Below are 15,574 nucleotides of genomic sequence, written 5' to 3' on the forward strand. Positions count from 1 at the left end.
GGATGGATGGGTGGGTGGGTGGATGGATGGATGAGTGAGTGGGCAGTGGGTAGTTGGATGAGTGGATGGATGGATAACTGGGTGAGTGGGTAGATGTGTGGGTGGGTGGATGGATGGGTGGGTGGGTGGATGGATGGATGAGTGAGTGGGCAGTGGGTAGTTGGATGAGTGGATGGATGGATAACTGGGTGTGTGGGTGGGTGGATGGAGGGGTGGGTGGATGGATGGATGGATGAGTGAGTGGGCAGGTGGGCAGTTGGATGAGTGGATGGATAGATAACTGGGTGGGTGGGTGGGTAGATGATTGGGCGGGTGGGTGGATGGATGGATGAGTGAGTAGGTGGATGTTCGGGTGGATGAGTGGCTGGATGAGTAGTCAGGAAAGAGGATTGGGGAGAGAAGGGGTAGGAAGTCTTCAGTTTCCTATGGCCTCACAAAGTTCAAGGGGACTTAATTACTCCATCTTGTCTTCATGTTCCCACCCCACCCCCTTCCCTGCTAGGAGGCCAGGCCCTGTGGGAGCAGGACACCAATGAATGGCATGCCCTTGGGCTCTGCTCCACTGCTGGGCCCCTGCAGTGGCCACTGGCCCAAAACTCCATTCTCACTCTGTGTCTCCTTTAATTGAAGGCCCTGCTCTCTGTCCCACTGGAGCTAACCAAACTCCTCCCTCCCTGCCTTGTCCACCCCTCCCACACCTCCTCAGGGCTCTGGCTGCAGTCCTTCCCCTTGCCCTTCCTCTGCTCCTCCCTCCTCCTCCAGTCTCACTTCCCTCATGGGGCCTCCCTTTTCCTCTGCGAGCCCACAGCTGCTGTGGTTGGTAGCTGGCATCTCACTTTTCAGACGGCTCCTTATTTCTTGTGAGTTTGTTTTGTCTGTTCAACTAGATCCACAGGAGCTGCGGGGGGCAAGAACGGGAGCTGTCCCCTCACAGTGTTAGCCTGCAGGATTGGGCAGATTGCAGGAAGGACACTCTGCATTTGGCCCAGGGCAGGGAGTGGGGCAAGGCTTGGTCGATTTCATCATAAAAGCCTTCTTCTAACATCTGTGTGAGCATAGCAGTGTGTGAGGTGTGTGTGCCTGTGAGAGTGCTGGAGATGCAGTGGGCAATACCAGAGCACCATTTATCAACCTCAGCACTCCTGATGTTGTAAGTGAGATTGTTCTTTGACATAGGGCTGTCCTTTGCCCTGTAGGATGGTATATTAGTCTGTTGCTGTGACAAAATACTCAAAGCTGGATACTTATTAAGAAAAGAGGTTTGCGTAGGTCATACTTTTGGAAGCTACGAGTTTACAGTTGATTGGGCAGCCTCATCTGTTCAGCATCTGGCAGGAGCTTCATGGGCAATGGTTGCCACAGTGGTGAGAAGGAAAACAAGAGTGATCACATGTCCAGACATGTGAAGCCAGAGCCTGGGAGGGGCCGGGTTGCCGTTTTCATAGCAGTCCTCTCTAAGGAAGGACCTGGGGTCTCATGACAACTGCATTAATCTTTCCCAAGGGAGGGCAGTGCCCCAGTAGCCTAACTGCCCTCACTAGGCTCTGCCTCTTAAAAGTTCCCCCACTTCCTAACATTGCCACACTGGGGACCAAGTCTCCAGCACAGGAACCCATGGAGGACACACTTAAGCAGAGAGCTGAGCCGCATCTCTGGCTTCGACCCAGAGATCGAAGGCACCTGTCACCTTGCCTTGAGTTGGGACAAAGCAAAAATAATTGCAGGAGACAAAATAGCCCCAAATGGAGAATCACTGACCTAGAACACGGGCTTTCCAGCCTTCCTCATGTGGCAGGCATGTCACTGTGACTCACGAGAGACAGCACAATGATCTACACCCCAGGTTGTCCTCGCCATGCAAGAAGGGACCTAGAGCTCCTAGCACACTTCAGGACCCAGGAGTCCCTCTGCAGGTGAGAGGCAGGGGGCACAGTAGTGGAGGCTGTGCTTCCAGGGCCTCCTGCCTGTGGTAAAATCATGGCGTGGTCCTTTTTGTCTTCAGTACCTCAGTTTCCTCATCTGTCAGGTAGAGGGTAACAATTGTACCCACTACAAGAACGGTGGGGAGGTGAAGTAGGAGGAGCTCACTGGAGGTAAGCTGTGGCTGGTCCTTCTGCTCTCTCTGGTTGGGGAAAGAGCTCCCCTCCTGTGCTCCCGCCCTTCCTCCTCAGGCCTGGCTGGTGGCTATGGGGTCATCTCGTGGTGACATGGCCCTCCCTTATGTCCAGAGACTTCTGGAGCTGCTTGTGCAATGCTGCTGAGCACACTGCACTTGAATCCTAGGTGGACCTGCCGGCTGGCTCAGTTTCCCCTGCAGTGGAGACTCCCCAAAGCCCAGTTCAGGGTCTGGAGAAGTCAGCTTCAGAAAATTACATTTTCTTTCTCCATTATTGTTTTGGTTCCTCTTATTTGGCCCCGTGTCTGAACGCTTGTAATACTTGGTGTTGGCAGAAGCTTTTGTTTTCAAACATATCAGCAAATGGCAGGGCCCCAAAAGAGCGACAAATCCATCCTGAAGGACCACAGGGCACTTGTGGCTGCAGTAAAAATTGACAGACAAGCTAGGTCAGCATCTTTTGAAGCAATCTCAAGAAATTCGAGAAAGCGTGCAGCCGGAAGGTGCACACTTAACCCTCAGCTCGTTCTTAACCCTCCAGTCCAACAAGTATGCAAAGCTCCGGAAGTGCTGATCACTGCCCCCCGTGGGGCAGGTGCTGTTCTCAGCTGGAGATTCAGGAGACAGTGTGACAGCCTGGGCCTCTACCGTCTCAGAGGCTGGAGGGCATGAACAAGTCTAGGGTTTATGCACTAAAATGTGACACCAGGAGTGGCTGCTCAGGGAAGCAAGGACTTTGGATTCCACTCTGGTTTTGAATCCCCCTTCTATGGTTTTCTAGCTTCATGGCCCTGAAAGATTCCTGACACATTGAGTTTCTTGAGCGTTCCATGGGGAACCAGGGTTACGGTGATGATTAGGTTGCTAGACGTCCTTTCTAAGGAGCACGTCCGTATCACCCATCACTGTAACCTCGGTGCCCAGACAGTAGTGAGCGCACAGGAGGCTTTCCACGAATATCTTGAGAAAACCATGGACTGTGTGCCTGGTACGCAATGTGTACTACATAAATGTCTAGAATTTTCTTGGAAACCCGTGTGTACAGTGGTTAGAATTTAGCCTTCTGGATTATCTATCTATGTTTCCATCTTTCTGGTAAATAAGTTGTTTGTCCTGTCTTTTGTGCCTGTTTCCTCACCTATAAATAAGGGGAACATTGAATTTATTTGCTAATTTTGTACATTTACCCTGAGACCCTACTCTAGCTGCGTCTAGGGGCTCCCATGAGGTAACAGTGGAATTTAATTTTTCCTTATTTCTCTTGATTGGGGCTCTTGGTGAGCAGAATGCTTTAATACACTTAGGGAGTATTAAAGTGATTTTGCGGGGGCCCTGTTAGGAGTTCCATCTGCCTCAAAGTAGCTGGCCCTGTTAGGAGTTCCATCTGCCTCAAAGTCCTTACAATGAGGACCTTGGTCTTGGTGGGCTTGTCAGAAAACCATTTGCTGCCTTGGCTCCTGGCTATAGCGTTTTGGTACAGGGTCACGTCCTCTATGGGGAATGTGTCACTACTGTCCCAGGATGGGGACCTCCTGTGATGGGGGAGCTGTGGTGGCTATCTGTGCGATGAGGGCCCAAGGGCTGTGGGTAACCTTCCCCCACTTGTCTATCCTTTATTTGGGACAAGGCAGTGTGATTTTCACTTAGACCCTGTCCTGTGTCTTCCTCCTGTTTTCTGCTGTTTCATCACTCACTGTTAGGTCCTCAGGCAGAGGGGAAGATGACCAGTTCTTACAACTGGTCAGAAACACAGGGAGAGAAGCTATCTCACTTTAGCACAGGGTGGCATTCTGGTTCAGAGTTTCCTGTTAGTCATTTAGAAAACATAACAGAATCGGGGATTCGTAAGAAAGCCACTTCCTGTGTCAGTAATGTCTGCTTTTCCCCCAGCGAACACTTGAGAACAGAGGCCCCTATGCAAAGCAGAAATACACTTGCAAATTAAATGACAGCGTCAGTGACTTTCATATTCATAGCCAGAGCATCCTTGGAGCCACGTGCAGACTGTCCCTTTGAGCACCCGGCTTTAAGATGGGTGTCAGATATCTTCTTAAGCCCATCCATTGGAACCTTCTCCTCTCACATTGTGGACACAGTGAGGGAGAAAGTCCCAAGGAAAGCCATCAGAAGATGGGGAGCAAGATACAAGGTGCCAACCTCCAGATGTGTGACAGCTGCACCTAATATTCTAGCATGCAGAGGCCATCTTGGGCTGTGGATGGCTTTCTTCTGCTGGCAACCTCAGTGCATCTGGGACCTGACAGCTCCAAGGCCAAGCCCTGTGGCCCATCTCTGCCCTGGAGCAAAGTCTGCCCTCCTAGGACACGGCAGACTGAGTGCATCCAAGAGACAGAAGTGGGGACACGGTTTGAAAGCAGGCAGGTGTGGAGGAAATGAACACAGGCCATGTTAGGCAGGGGAAGAGAAGCCTCCATGTCCCCTGAGGCTCTCTTGAGATTTGTTCTTGGACAAAGGATTAACTTCATTCAGTGTTGACCTACAGCAACACTGGCTGCAGACCACAGGGGCACAGGGGTGTGGCTTTAAAGGTGACATGTAGCTTGGAAGCTGTCAGTGTAGTTCTGCCTGGACTGCTTTAGGAGATATTATGATAGGACTAAAAAAATAAAGTAACTATCATTTATTGAGCGGTACTGTGGCCAGACACAGGGTCAAATCCTTCATGCGTGTTCATCTCAGACCAGCCTTTTCGGGACTCTGTGTTGACTGACAGTAAAATCTGCCTATTTAACGACAAAAGGAATCACATTTCTTTGGGGGTTCATTAGGACTGTGGTCTGGGAAACGCAGATTCAAGCAGGTATGAATGTGTTCCCAGGTTGTACAAAGTGGCAGTTATGTTAATGAAAGTCACAGGGGGCGTGGTTTCATCAGGTGCTCGTTAGGAACAGTGAGTGGTGGGGAGAGTTCACCTGTCTCTTCAGAACGGGATTGGTTGTGTCTGTCTCTAGGCAATCTTGGGACAACAGAGAGGTTCCACAAAGTTACCAAGGTCAGTGGTACATGTGGGTCCCTCTGTGTAGGCAGCCCAGTTTCATAGTTTGGCTGTGATGATGTCTGAGACCAGCTCTAACTGTGGCCTTCTGACTGCATTTTATGTGCTCTGATCAATGCTACTCCATTTTTCTTTCTTCCTTGACACCTGTAAGGTTGGGACTGTCATCTCTGCTATTTGGTGTCTGGAATTGCTCAGGCTTGGAGGTGAAGTCGCTTGTCTAGCAGGCTGTCTGAAGTGGCTTACAAGTGCTGTCTCCAGTAGACAGCCCTTGGCCGGGCACAGGCCTTGGCAAGTTGGCCCCAGGTCTGGGGCCAGCCGGCACTGCTCGCTTGGCTGGGAAGCCTGTGCAGAGACAAGCCTGGGTAGCTGCATGCTCTGGTGTCTTTGGTCTGGTTTAGGCAGACATGTTTGCTGGGAGGAGGAAGAAGGGGAGAAGAGAGAAGGAAGAGAATGAGATGAGGAGGAAGAGATGACAGTGTCTGTGATACACGGTAATCCATTTCACATGAGGAGTGCAAGGGCACAGACGGAGCAGACTGTCCACCTGGACCTTGGCCACTTCTAGCTCAGACTGCTGTCCTTGTCCTCAAAAGTTGGTTACCATAGTAAAGAACAGGCCTGTACACCCAGCTCCAGCCCCTTCGGGAAGCTAAAGTCTGTGTGCCTCTGAGTTTGCTTATCTTCAAGTCGGGAAAACACTTCCTGCTTAAAAGGAGATTTGGGGGAGTAACGAGTAGTGTGCTGGAGAGCCGAGAACCACGTGGTGAAAATTTGGTAAACGCTAGTTCTTAGGGTAGCCACAGGTAATGCACTTCCAGGTGACCCAGCCTGGCACACTTAGTCTCTCTGGGGAAGTGAAAACCTGTCTCAGGTACAGTTTTCTTACTTGGTCCCTATGGGTCCTGTGTGCTGGGTCACAGTTGCCTGGAGCTGCCTGCTCGGGGAGCCAGAGGGCAAGGGCAGGGTGGGTCTGTTGAGCAGCTGGTGCCTGCTGCCCTGGTGGGAAGGAAGTGGCCCTGTTGCCTGTGGGCGGTGGCAGCAGGCTCAAAGCCCTCAAGTGGAGGGTCAACCGGGGCCTTCCTCCACCTCCATGAAGCTGCTGCTCCCCAATTCCCATCCCCACATGGACCTCTTCATCTTCATCGCAGCCCTGTGTGGGAGGTGGAGGGCTTAGGGAGCCTCCTGTCACCCCCATGTGTGGGTCCAGCTGCCATCTGGTGAGCTCTCAGAGTGGCTGTACCTCCAGGGCCCCGAGTACCCATGCAGTCAGTGAAGGGAGCCTGTGGGCTCCTGCTGCTGCCACTGCTGCTGGAGCCTGGTGACCAAAGACCCTTCAAGGGCAGCTTGTCCCTCTCCTTCCATGGTTGCTTGTGTGGTAGGAGTAGGACTTTAGGGCAGGGCTGTGCTGTGACTGAGGGCGTGGCCAGCACGTGGCTGGGGGGAGGGCAGGGCTGAGAGAGTGACCAAGGACTGCCCGAGGGGCATGGCTGGGCAGGTCTTGGGTGGGCCTAGGGTGATCTGAGGGCGTGGCCGGGGGGCCGGGGCGGAGCTTGGGGTTGGGGGTGGGATTAAGGGTTGGGCTAGGGTGGGCTCCACCCTCCCTGGCCTGGCTACTGTCCTGCACACCCACACACCTATCCTTTCTGGCATAGCACCTGGCCACCTGGCAGGGTGTAGGTTCTCCTTTGTGACAAAACACACCTAATGGCTGGGCTGATTGTTTTAGCCATTTTAGGGGTTTTTTTTTTGAGTGGTACTGGAATTTGAACTCAGGGCCACACCTTGCTAGGCAGGTGTTCTGCCACTTGAGCCGCTCTGCTGGCCAGTTTTAGCCATTGTAAAGGGCACAATTTCGTGGCATTGAACACATTCAAATATAAAACCATCGCCACCATCCAGTTACAGGAGATTCTCATTCCTCTTATGAAGCTCTTGGACCCATTGTAAAACTTTCCCAATTCCCATCGCCCAGCACCCACTGGGCTGCTTTTCGTCTCTGTGGAATTTTCTGCCCCCAATCTTTCATATAAATGGAGCCAAGCAATACATGGTACAAAAATGTCTACTTTTCTTTTACTTAGCATAAAATTTTCAAGGATGTATCTGTATTCTAGCATGCATTGGTGGTTTGTTTGTTCCTTTTTCTGACCAAATAATATTCCCTTGTGTGCAGGTACCACGTTTTTGTTTAGGCAATCACCTGCAGGTAGACACCCCGCTGAGCATTCATGTTTCATTTGAACTCTTGCTTCAGTTCTTTTGAGTGTATGTCTAGCACCAGAATTGCTGGGTCATTTGCTAATTCTGTTGAACTCTCTGAGGAACGGCTCGCTGTTCCCACAGCCGCAGAGCTGTGTTACAGCCCCACCAGCGATACTCAGAGGGCTGCAACTCCTCCACGTCCCCAACAAATCGTTTCCAGGTGAAAGAAGGTCAAGGCCATCCCAGTGGGTGTGCCAGGGTGTCATGCTAACATTTCCCTAATGACTGTTGAGACCACCATCTTTTCCTGTGTCTTTTGGCCATTTGTGAGTCTTCCCTGGAGAACTGTGTTTGCAAGTCCTTCATCCATTTTTCAGTTGGTTTGTGTTGTCTTTTTGTTATTGAATTGTAAGAGTTTATATATATTCTGGATGTTCTAGGCTTTTGTCAGATACAGGGTTTGCAAATATTCTCTTTTCTAGTCTTATCTTACCATGTTTTTTGTCTTAGCATTCTTGGGAGTGACCTTCGATGCAGAAAGTTTGTAATTTCAGTGAAGCCCGATGTATTTATTTATTTTTTGGTAACAGCTTGAGCTTTTCGGCCATGAAGAAGTGCCATTGTATTTTTCCTAGTGGTTTTAGTTTGAACTCTTCTGTTGATGCCTTTGATCCATTTGGCTCAGGTCTCCACATGGCATGAAGTCAGCTCTTGGCTTTAATCTTTGGTACATGGTCACCTCGCTAGGTCAGCACCTTGTGGTGTGGAAATTCTTCTTCCATGGATGGATGTGGCACCTTGTTGAAAGTCAACGACCAGAGAAACATGGGTGTATTTCTGAACTCTGTTCTAGACCACTAAGCTCTCTGTCTACTCTTAGGCCACCCCATACTGTTTTGATTACTATAGCTTTGTAGTGAAATTGGAAATGGGGAAACATGAGACCTTCAACTTAACTCTTTCCCCGTGAATATTTTGTCTCTTTGAGAGTCTCTTGCAATTTTATACGAGTATTAGGATTTGCTTTTCCGTGTCTGCAGAAAACGGTGGTAGGGGCTCGGGCAAGGATTGAATTAAATCTGTAGCTTCCTCAGAAATGCTGTCATCAGAGCAATATGAAGTCTTCCAATCTGTGTGCACAGAGTGCTTTAGTTCATTTAGGATTCTCCTTTCTCCTTTTCTTTACTGTGGGATCAAACCCATGATTCAGGCCGTGCTAGGCAAGTGCTTTACCACTGGGACCTGATCTTGAATTTCTCACAGCAAGATTTTGTAGTTTTAAGTGTAAAAGTCTTTTTCCCTAGCTTAATGTGTCCTAATATATTTTATTCTGTTTGTTGCTATTGTAAGTAAAGCTGTTTTCTTAATTTCCTTTTGGATTGTTCATTGCTAGTGTATAAATAGAGCCAATTCTGTTGAATTTATTTCTTAGCTCACATAGTTTTTGAAATATATTCTTGTACCTTAAAGAATGTGTACAATTTTCTTACATATATCTGTGTATAATATTCTAATATTCTTACATATATGTATATATAATATGCACACAATGTATATATCTATTTATATATAACTATTATCTATCTACTATCTATTTATCTATCTATGCATCCATCTATCTATCTATCTATCATCTATCTATCCATCTCTCTCTCTCTCTCTTTCCATATGGGGTGAATTCTTTGCATATCTACTTTTTCCCTTTTAATCTCTCTGGCTAGAACTTCCAGTAACTGTTAAATAGAAGTGATGAAATCAGGCATCTTTTCCTTGTTTTTGATTTTAGGCATGGACAGTGTCTAGCCTTCCTTCAATGACTATAATGTTAGCTGTAGGATTTTCATAAATCCCTTTTATCTCGTATAAATTTCCATGTATTTCTTATTTGTTGACTATTTTTTTTTAATCAAGAAATGGTGCCAGATTGTGTCAAATGCTTCTTTCTGAAGCAACCGATATGATCATGTAGTTTTCCTTCTGTGCTGTTAATGGGATGTATATTACTTTGACTTTTTTTTTTGGTATGTTGAACAACATACAAAACGTATCCTTGCTTTTGCTGGGATAAATTCTATTTGGTCATGGTGTCTTTTAATCTGCTGCTGGGTTCATTTTGCTGGTGTCTTGTGTAGGCTTACCTCTATATTTATAAGGATTTTTCTCTTTTCTTGTGAATTCCTCATCCTGGGGCCAGGACACTGTAAGCGTCAGGATGATTTAGAAGAATTCCCTCCTCCTCTACTTTTTGGAAGATTTTGAGAAAAATAGTGTTAATTCTTCTTTAGATACTTGGTAGGATTCTTAGTGAAGTGATCTGGCTATGGGCTTTCTCCTTTGGGAGGCTTTGGATTACTGATCTGAACACTTGTTATATTCAGATTTTCTACTTCTTCTTGAGTCAGGGCTGGTAGTTTGTTTGTAGGAATTTGTCCATGTCTTCTAAGTCATCCAAGTTGTTATCGTGCAGTTGTCCATGGCATCCTCTGACAATCCCTTTCATTTCTGAAAAGTTGGTACTGAGATCCTCAAGCTTTGGTTATGATTTCGATCACTTAAGGCCTCTATCTTTTTTAGTCTAGCTAAAAGGTTGTCCATTTGTTTATCATGTGGAAGAACCAACTGTTGGTTTGTTGAGTCTCTGTATTGGTGTTCTGTTCTCTGCTTTACCTTTGCTTTCACTTTATTTCCTTCCTTCTTCTATCTTTGGGTTTGGTTTGGTCTTCTTTGTCTAGTTCCTAAAGGGTGGAAAGTTGGAAATTGATTCAAGCTCTCTCTTCTTTGTCAAAGTAGAGACTTACAGCTATAAATTATTCTCTGATCAATGCTTTCACTGCATCATTAGTCTGGGTAGGTTGTGTTTTCATTTTCATTTGTCTCAAAGCATTTTTTAATTTCCCTTGTGAGTTTGTTGAGCCATTGGTTGTTTTACTATGTTGCTTAATTTATGCATATTTGCCAAGTTTTCTTTTTGTTATTGACATTTTTTTTAGTGTTACTGGGGTCAAACTCAGGGCTTCACACTTGCTAGGCAAGCACTTCTGAGCCACTCCCTCAGGCCAATGTCTGCCTTTCAAAGAGGGTTTATTTAATCTTTAATCCGGTTGCATTTAAACTCAATACTTGTAAGGAAGGACTTACTTTCTTATTTTTCTTAATTTTCCATTACTGCCTTCTTTTGTGTTTAACTATAGTTTCCAAAAATGGCGGCACTGGGGCTTGAACTCAGGGCCTCTCACTTGCTAAGTAGGTGCTCAACTGTTTGAGCCACTCTGACAGCTTCTCAGATGTTAGGTTTTGATTCCCTTTGGATTTCCTTTTCTTTGTGTTTTTCAGTTATTTTGTTAGCAGTTAACCTGGTGATTTCTATTAACACTTACATTTGGGCTAATGCCACTCAACAACAGTGTGCAGAAATGTCCGTTTCTGTGCAGCCTTGCATCTCTCCTTTCATGTTATCACCAAAAATTCTACCTTCAGATTGTGTGCCCATTGTCAAGTTGTATAATTATTTCTTGTGAGATATAGAATTTGGTGGTTTGCAGTTTTTTGGGGGTTTTTCAATACTAGGGTTTGAACTCAGGGCTTTGAGCTTGCTAGGCAGGTGCTCTACCACTCAAGGTACTCCCCCAGCCCTTTTTGCTGTGATTGTTTTTGAGATAGAGTCTTGCTTTTTGCTTGAATTTGTCTGCCACGATCCTCCTATTCCAGTAGCAGGAATGACAAGCATGCACCACCACACCCAGCATTTTTCGTTGAGATGGAGTCTCACAAGTAATGTTTTGCCTGGGCTGGCTTGGAATCATGATCTCCCAGATCACCACCTCGTGAGTGGTCAGCGTTACTGGCGTGAGCCCCCATCACTTTTTTGTCGTTGTTTTGTTTTTTTAAATATTCGCCTAGCCATTGCCTTCCAGCTACATGGTTTTAATGGGAAGTCACCCATTAATCTCATCAGCGCCTTTGTAGATGACATGTGATTCTGTCTTGCTGCCTTGGAGGAGCTTTGGTTTTGGACAGTTTGGTTCTTATGTCTCAATGTGCATTTCTTTGAGTTTTTCCTGCTCGGATTTCACTGCGCTTCCTGTCTGTGTGTATCCCATTAAAGCTGGGTACTTTCTGGCCATTACTTCTTCAGATTGTTCCTACTCTTTCCTGTCATTCTGCAACTCCATTTTGTGACTGTTGGTGTGCCCGGCAGTGTTCCACAGGTGTCTTCACCTCTGCTCATTTCGTTTGTTTTCTCTTTGGGCTCCTCCGACCAGCTGAGCTCAACCGACCTGTCTTTAAGGCCCTGGTTCTCTCTCCTGCCTGCTCAAAGCTACAATTGAACTCCTTTAGTGAAATTTTCAGGTTTCTCATCGTGCTTTTCAGCTCCAGAATTTTGATTTGACTCTTCAAAATAATTTTTAAAAAATAATGCAAAATAAAAATAATTAAATAAAATTAATTTTATAATTTTTTTATGCTTTCTTGTCTTCCGAGACATCATTTTTCTTTGTTCTCTGTTCATACTTTCCTTTGCTCAGAGGCGAAAAAACCCTTAGATTTGAAGTTTAGTCTCAAACATAAGTCTGATATCTGTCCTCTTTCAAGTACATTACACTTAGTGCCTTTTTTTCCTGTGACTGGGCCACACTTTCTTGTTTCTTAAAATGTCTCACAATTTTGAGGTGAAAATTAGACGTGTTGAATATTTTATCATGCTATTTTGCCAACATTGCTTGACTTGGGCTGTAGGTCCTTGGCGGTTGGTGACATTTTAACAGCATTTTGGTGGAGACTCTTTCATTCATTATACATGGTCACTGACTTCTCTAAATGCCTGGAGTCCAGAGAAACACAAGTCTGGCCTTTGTAGCTGGGCTGAGCGTGCTGGGGCCTCAGCACTTAGTCAGCTCTCAGAGCCCTGCCTCAGTCTCCCTTCTGCATGTGTGGAGACAGTTCAGGACTTTTTTGCATCTTCTCCCAGTCTGTGTTTAACCCTCATGCATGACTTTCCCTGGTACATGTGGGTGCTCTCCAAGCTCTCATTTTCCCAGCTAGCTTGCTAGGATTTTAGGCAGATTATTTTTTCTTCAGTCCTACATCCTTTGCTCCACGTGGGAGCCGGCAGCTCTTTTGCCTTTAGGTGTTTTTGATCAATGACCTCTGCAGAGTTGCTCCTCTTCCTGACAGGGTTCTGACACAGGGAAACCAAGGCAGGCTCTTAGCGCTAGTCCTGCAGGGGGACGCCCACAGGCCACAGCACATAACTACAGTTCCTTGGGATGCAGCCCGCTCTGCTGCAGGCAGCTTTAGGGACCCACACCAGACTTGGGCTACCATCGTCAAGACTGCTGCTGTGATGCGGGGTGGAGGCTGGGTGCAGGTGACACCGAGCAGGGCCTCAGCTCTGCAGTGGTGTGACATGATATCCTGTTCCAAGTGACTTGTGGAGGCTCTGGCTGTACAGGGGGATCTCTGGGTAGGTTCTTAGCCAGCTCCTGCTCCCCGAGAACTGACAGTGGGGATGGGAATGCACGCACATTCCTGAATGCTCTGTACCCACACGAGTCCTGCCATCCATTAGGGAACGGGGTGTCGGTGTGGTCTGGAGAAGCGAGGGAGGGCCTTCTGGAGGGAGCAGGATCTGGTCCAAAGGATTTGCCTTGGTGAAGGCTGCGGAACAAAGTTGGCTCGAGTTGGGTGGGAGGCAGCTGTGACGTCTTAGACAATGAAGGTTGTGGCATTGGAGGATGAGGAGTCAGGCATTTTAGGCAGCTGTTTCTGGAATGGAGGAATTATGGGGCAGAGAGTGGCCATCTTTGTGGATGGTGAGGTGGAAGTTGGGTGCAGATTTTCTTTGGCCTGCTGACTTTGGCTGAATTGCTCTATAGCTCAGTGCCTCCCTTTTCCTCTCTGGAACCACAGTTCATCCCCTCAGCAGTGCTGTGAGGACAGACTGAGAAGGTGCATGAGCAAGAGGTGAATCCAGAGCTGCAGTACAGGGCCTGGGTGAGAGTCAGGTTCAGGTAGTAAGTGGAGGCCAAGAGGAGCCGGCTGGGACTGGGCCGACGGCTGTGCCAGGCAAAGTTTCTGCACTGGATTTGTTTGGCCCATGTGGGATTCGTGGCTGTGGGGTGGACACAAGGCAGGGATACCTGGAGGGAGCAGAGAGTCAAGGGCAAGTGGTCTCACTGTCCCTCTCTCCTATTTCACAGCCATATACAACTTCCAAGGCAGTGGAGCCCCCCAGCTCACTCTACAGATCGGCGATGTGGTGCGCATTCAGGAGACCTGTGGTGGTGAGTCCTCCACACACACCCTGCAGAGGGTGGGACCCGAGTCTGTGGAACCCCAAGTGCACACCAGGCTCCTTCAGCACTCTCTCCAGACTGCACATATGCAATCTGTTTAAGTTCACTTTGTTAACGTTAGGACAGTCCGCCTCTGCACCCACGGGCCCTGCACCCCCGGCTTCAACCAACTACACTTGGAAAGATACTGCAAAGAACATCGCACCTGTACCGAACAAGTCCAGCCATTAGCCCATAGGCAATACGGTGTAATGACCATCTCCACAACATCTGTCCCGCACTGGTTGTCACCAGTAATCCACACATGATTTGAGGATCCCAGTAGGCATGCATGGGCTCCATGCAGACACAAGCCACGGTACATAGGTGCTGGAGCACCTGAGGGTTTTGGAGGGTGAATGTCTCTAGAGTTTACTGGACAAAAATACTTGATTATCCAGGGGTTTTGTTTCACCACACGGTCTAACTGGGGGCTTCTTTCTGATGGTCTCCCCTTGCCACGGTCGTGGGGCCATTCGTTGGCTTCTTTGGTAGAAATATTGCTGTGAGGGAAATTAGCAATATTAGGATTTGGAAGGGTACCATCAATTGCACACCGACTCCGGGAAGACTGTTGTGCATGCGGTGTGGTTTGTGTGCTGCACAAATGTACCCAGGGGCTGTGTGTTGGCAAAGTGGCACCTCTTTTCTACCACCAAGGTGCCACCCCCTAGTGAAGCTAAGTGTCTGCTGGGCTGTGTCTGCCCACACTGCTGGTGTGGAAGGAGGTTGTACTTCTGAAAATCTGCACAAAGGCTAATGGCCTTGAATTCTGAGCCGGGATGCTGCAAATCCACATGCCACCTGTGTCACTGAGAAACTTGCTACTGCAAAGACGGCTTGGTGTAAGAACCGAATGAGCTAATGTGTCACCGTGGTCATGGGCTCTCCATCCCCACTGTGGCCCACCTGAACCACCTCAGTTCTCCCCTGCCAGGTTGACTGTGATCCTCCCACACTGTATGGAGGGCTCAGAGCATGTGCTTCCTGTGGCAGGTGAAGGAGATGGGGAGAGAAAGGAGTAGAGGGTGAGGGGAAGGAAGCTGCCTGAGCACACAGGCCACCCCTTCCCCACCCAGCCCAGCAGATGAGAGCAGGGTGGTCAGAGGCAGGCAGGCCACAGTGGAGGCCTCTCCTGGGAAGCAGCAGCCAAAGGAGGGGAGGGTCTTACAGGAACAGCCATGTACCTAGGGCTCCTCATGTCAACCCACAGGGCCACATTGGCTGCCTGCAGCTTCCCAGGCAGCAGAGCCCTGGCTCTGGCTGCAGACTTGTGCAGGGTTGCTTGTGTGTACTCACAGATCACATAACATGCATACATACACACACACACCTATATACACAAAGGCATGCATCCACACAAACCCACATATATATACACACAAACGCACATACTAACACAAAGATTGCGAACACATGCAACCGCACACACAGAGATATGCACACATACAAACACAGGTGTACACACACACATGCATATAAAGGCATGACCACATAGAAGTACACACTGACAAACACACACAGATGCAAACCAAAAAAGCAAACAAACAGAAAACCTTTTGGGAGCAGTGTAATTTTATATTTAATCTTTCAAAACAACTTTAAAAGAGTCATCACAGGGCAGGGGTGGGAATGGCTCACCTTCCTTAGAGTTACCGTGGGCTTTTTTACCATTTTTATTTGAGGTAATATTATCATATTATTTTCTTTGATGAAATGTTATTTTATTTGAGATGGTATTATTTGGGATGATATACTGTTGTATTTGGGGCTATATTATTTTATTGGTGATAATATTTTATTTTGGATTATATTATTATGTGGGGTGATATATAATTTTATTTGGGGTTATATTATTTTATTGGTGTTATATCACATTATTTGGGGTTACACGTAGGGGGA

General features: G+C 47.6%; 1 protein-coding gene across 3 annotated transcripts in view; it reads left to right on the forward strand.

Annotated features, from left to right (window-relative positions):
- The window catches only part of Dock2 (dedicator of cytokinesis 2), a 378,635-nt gene that overhangs the window by 8,981 nt on the left and 354,080 nt on the right, over positions 1-15,574 (forward strand). Inside the window, exons 1-2 of one of the 3 annotated variants that reach the window (XM_074057758.1) lie at positions 604-860; positions 13,538-13,621. The exons of 1 other annotated variant lie outside the window; for it this stretch is intronic. In XM_074057758.1, the coding sequence (XP_073913859.1) occupies positions 776-860; positions 13,538-13,621 (169 nt within the window). In that variant the 5' untranslated portion in view covers positions 604-775. Of the gene's footprint in view, positions 1-603; positions 861-13,537; positions 13,622-15,574 lie in introns of those variants that run through there. One more of the 3 variants, XM_020164385.2, reaches the window with a different exon arrangement.

Source organism: Castor canadensis, chromosome 16 (genome assembly GCF_047511655.1).
Source record: "Castor canadensis chromosome 16, mCasCan1.hap1v2, whole genome shotgun sequence".
Taxonomy (NCBI): Eukaryota; Metazoa; Chordata; class Mammalia; order Rodentia; family Castoridae; genus Castor; species Castor canadensis.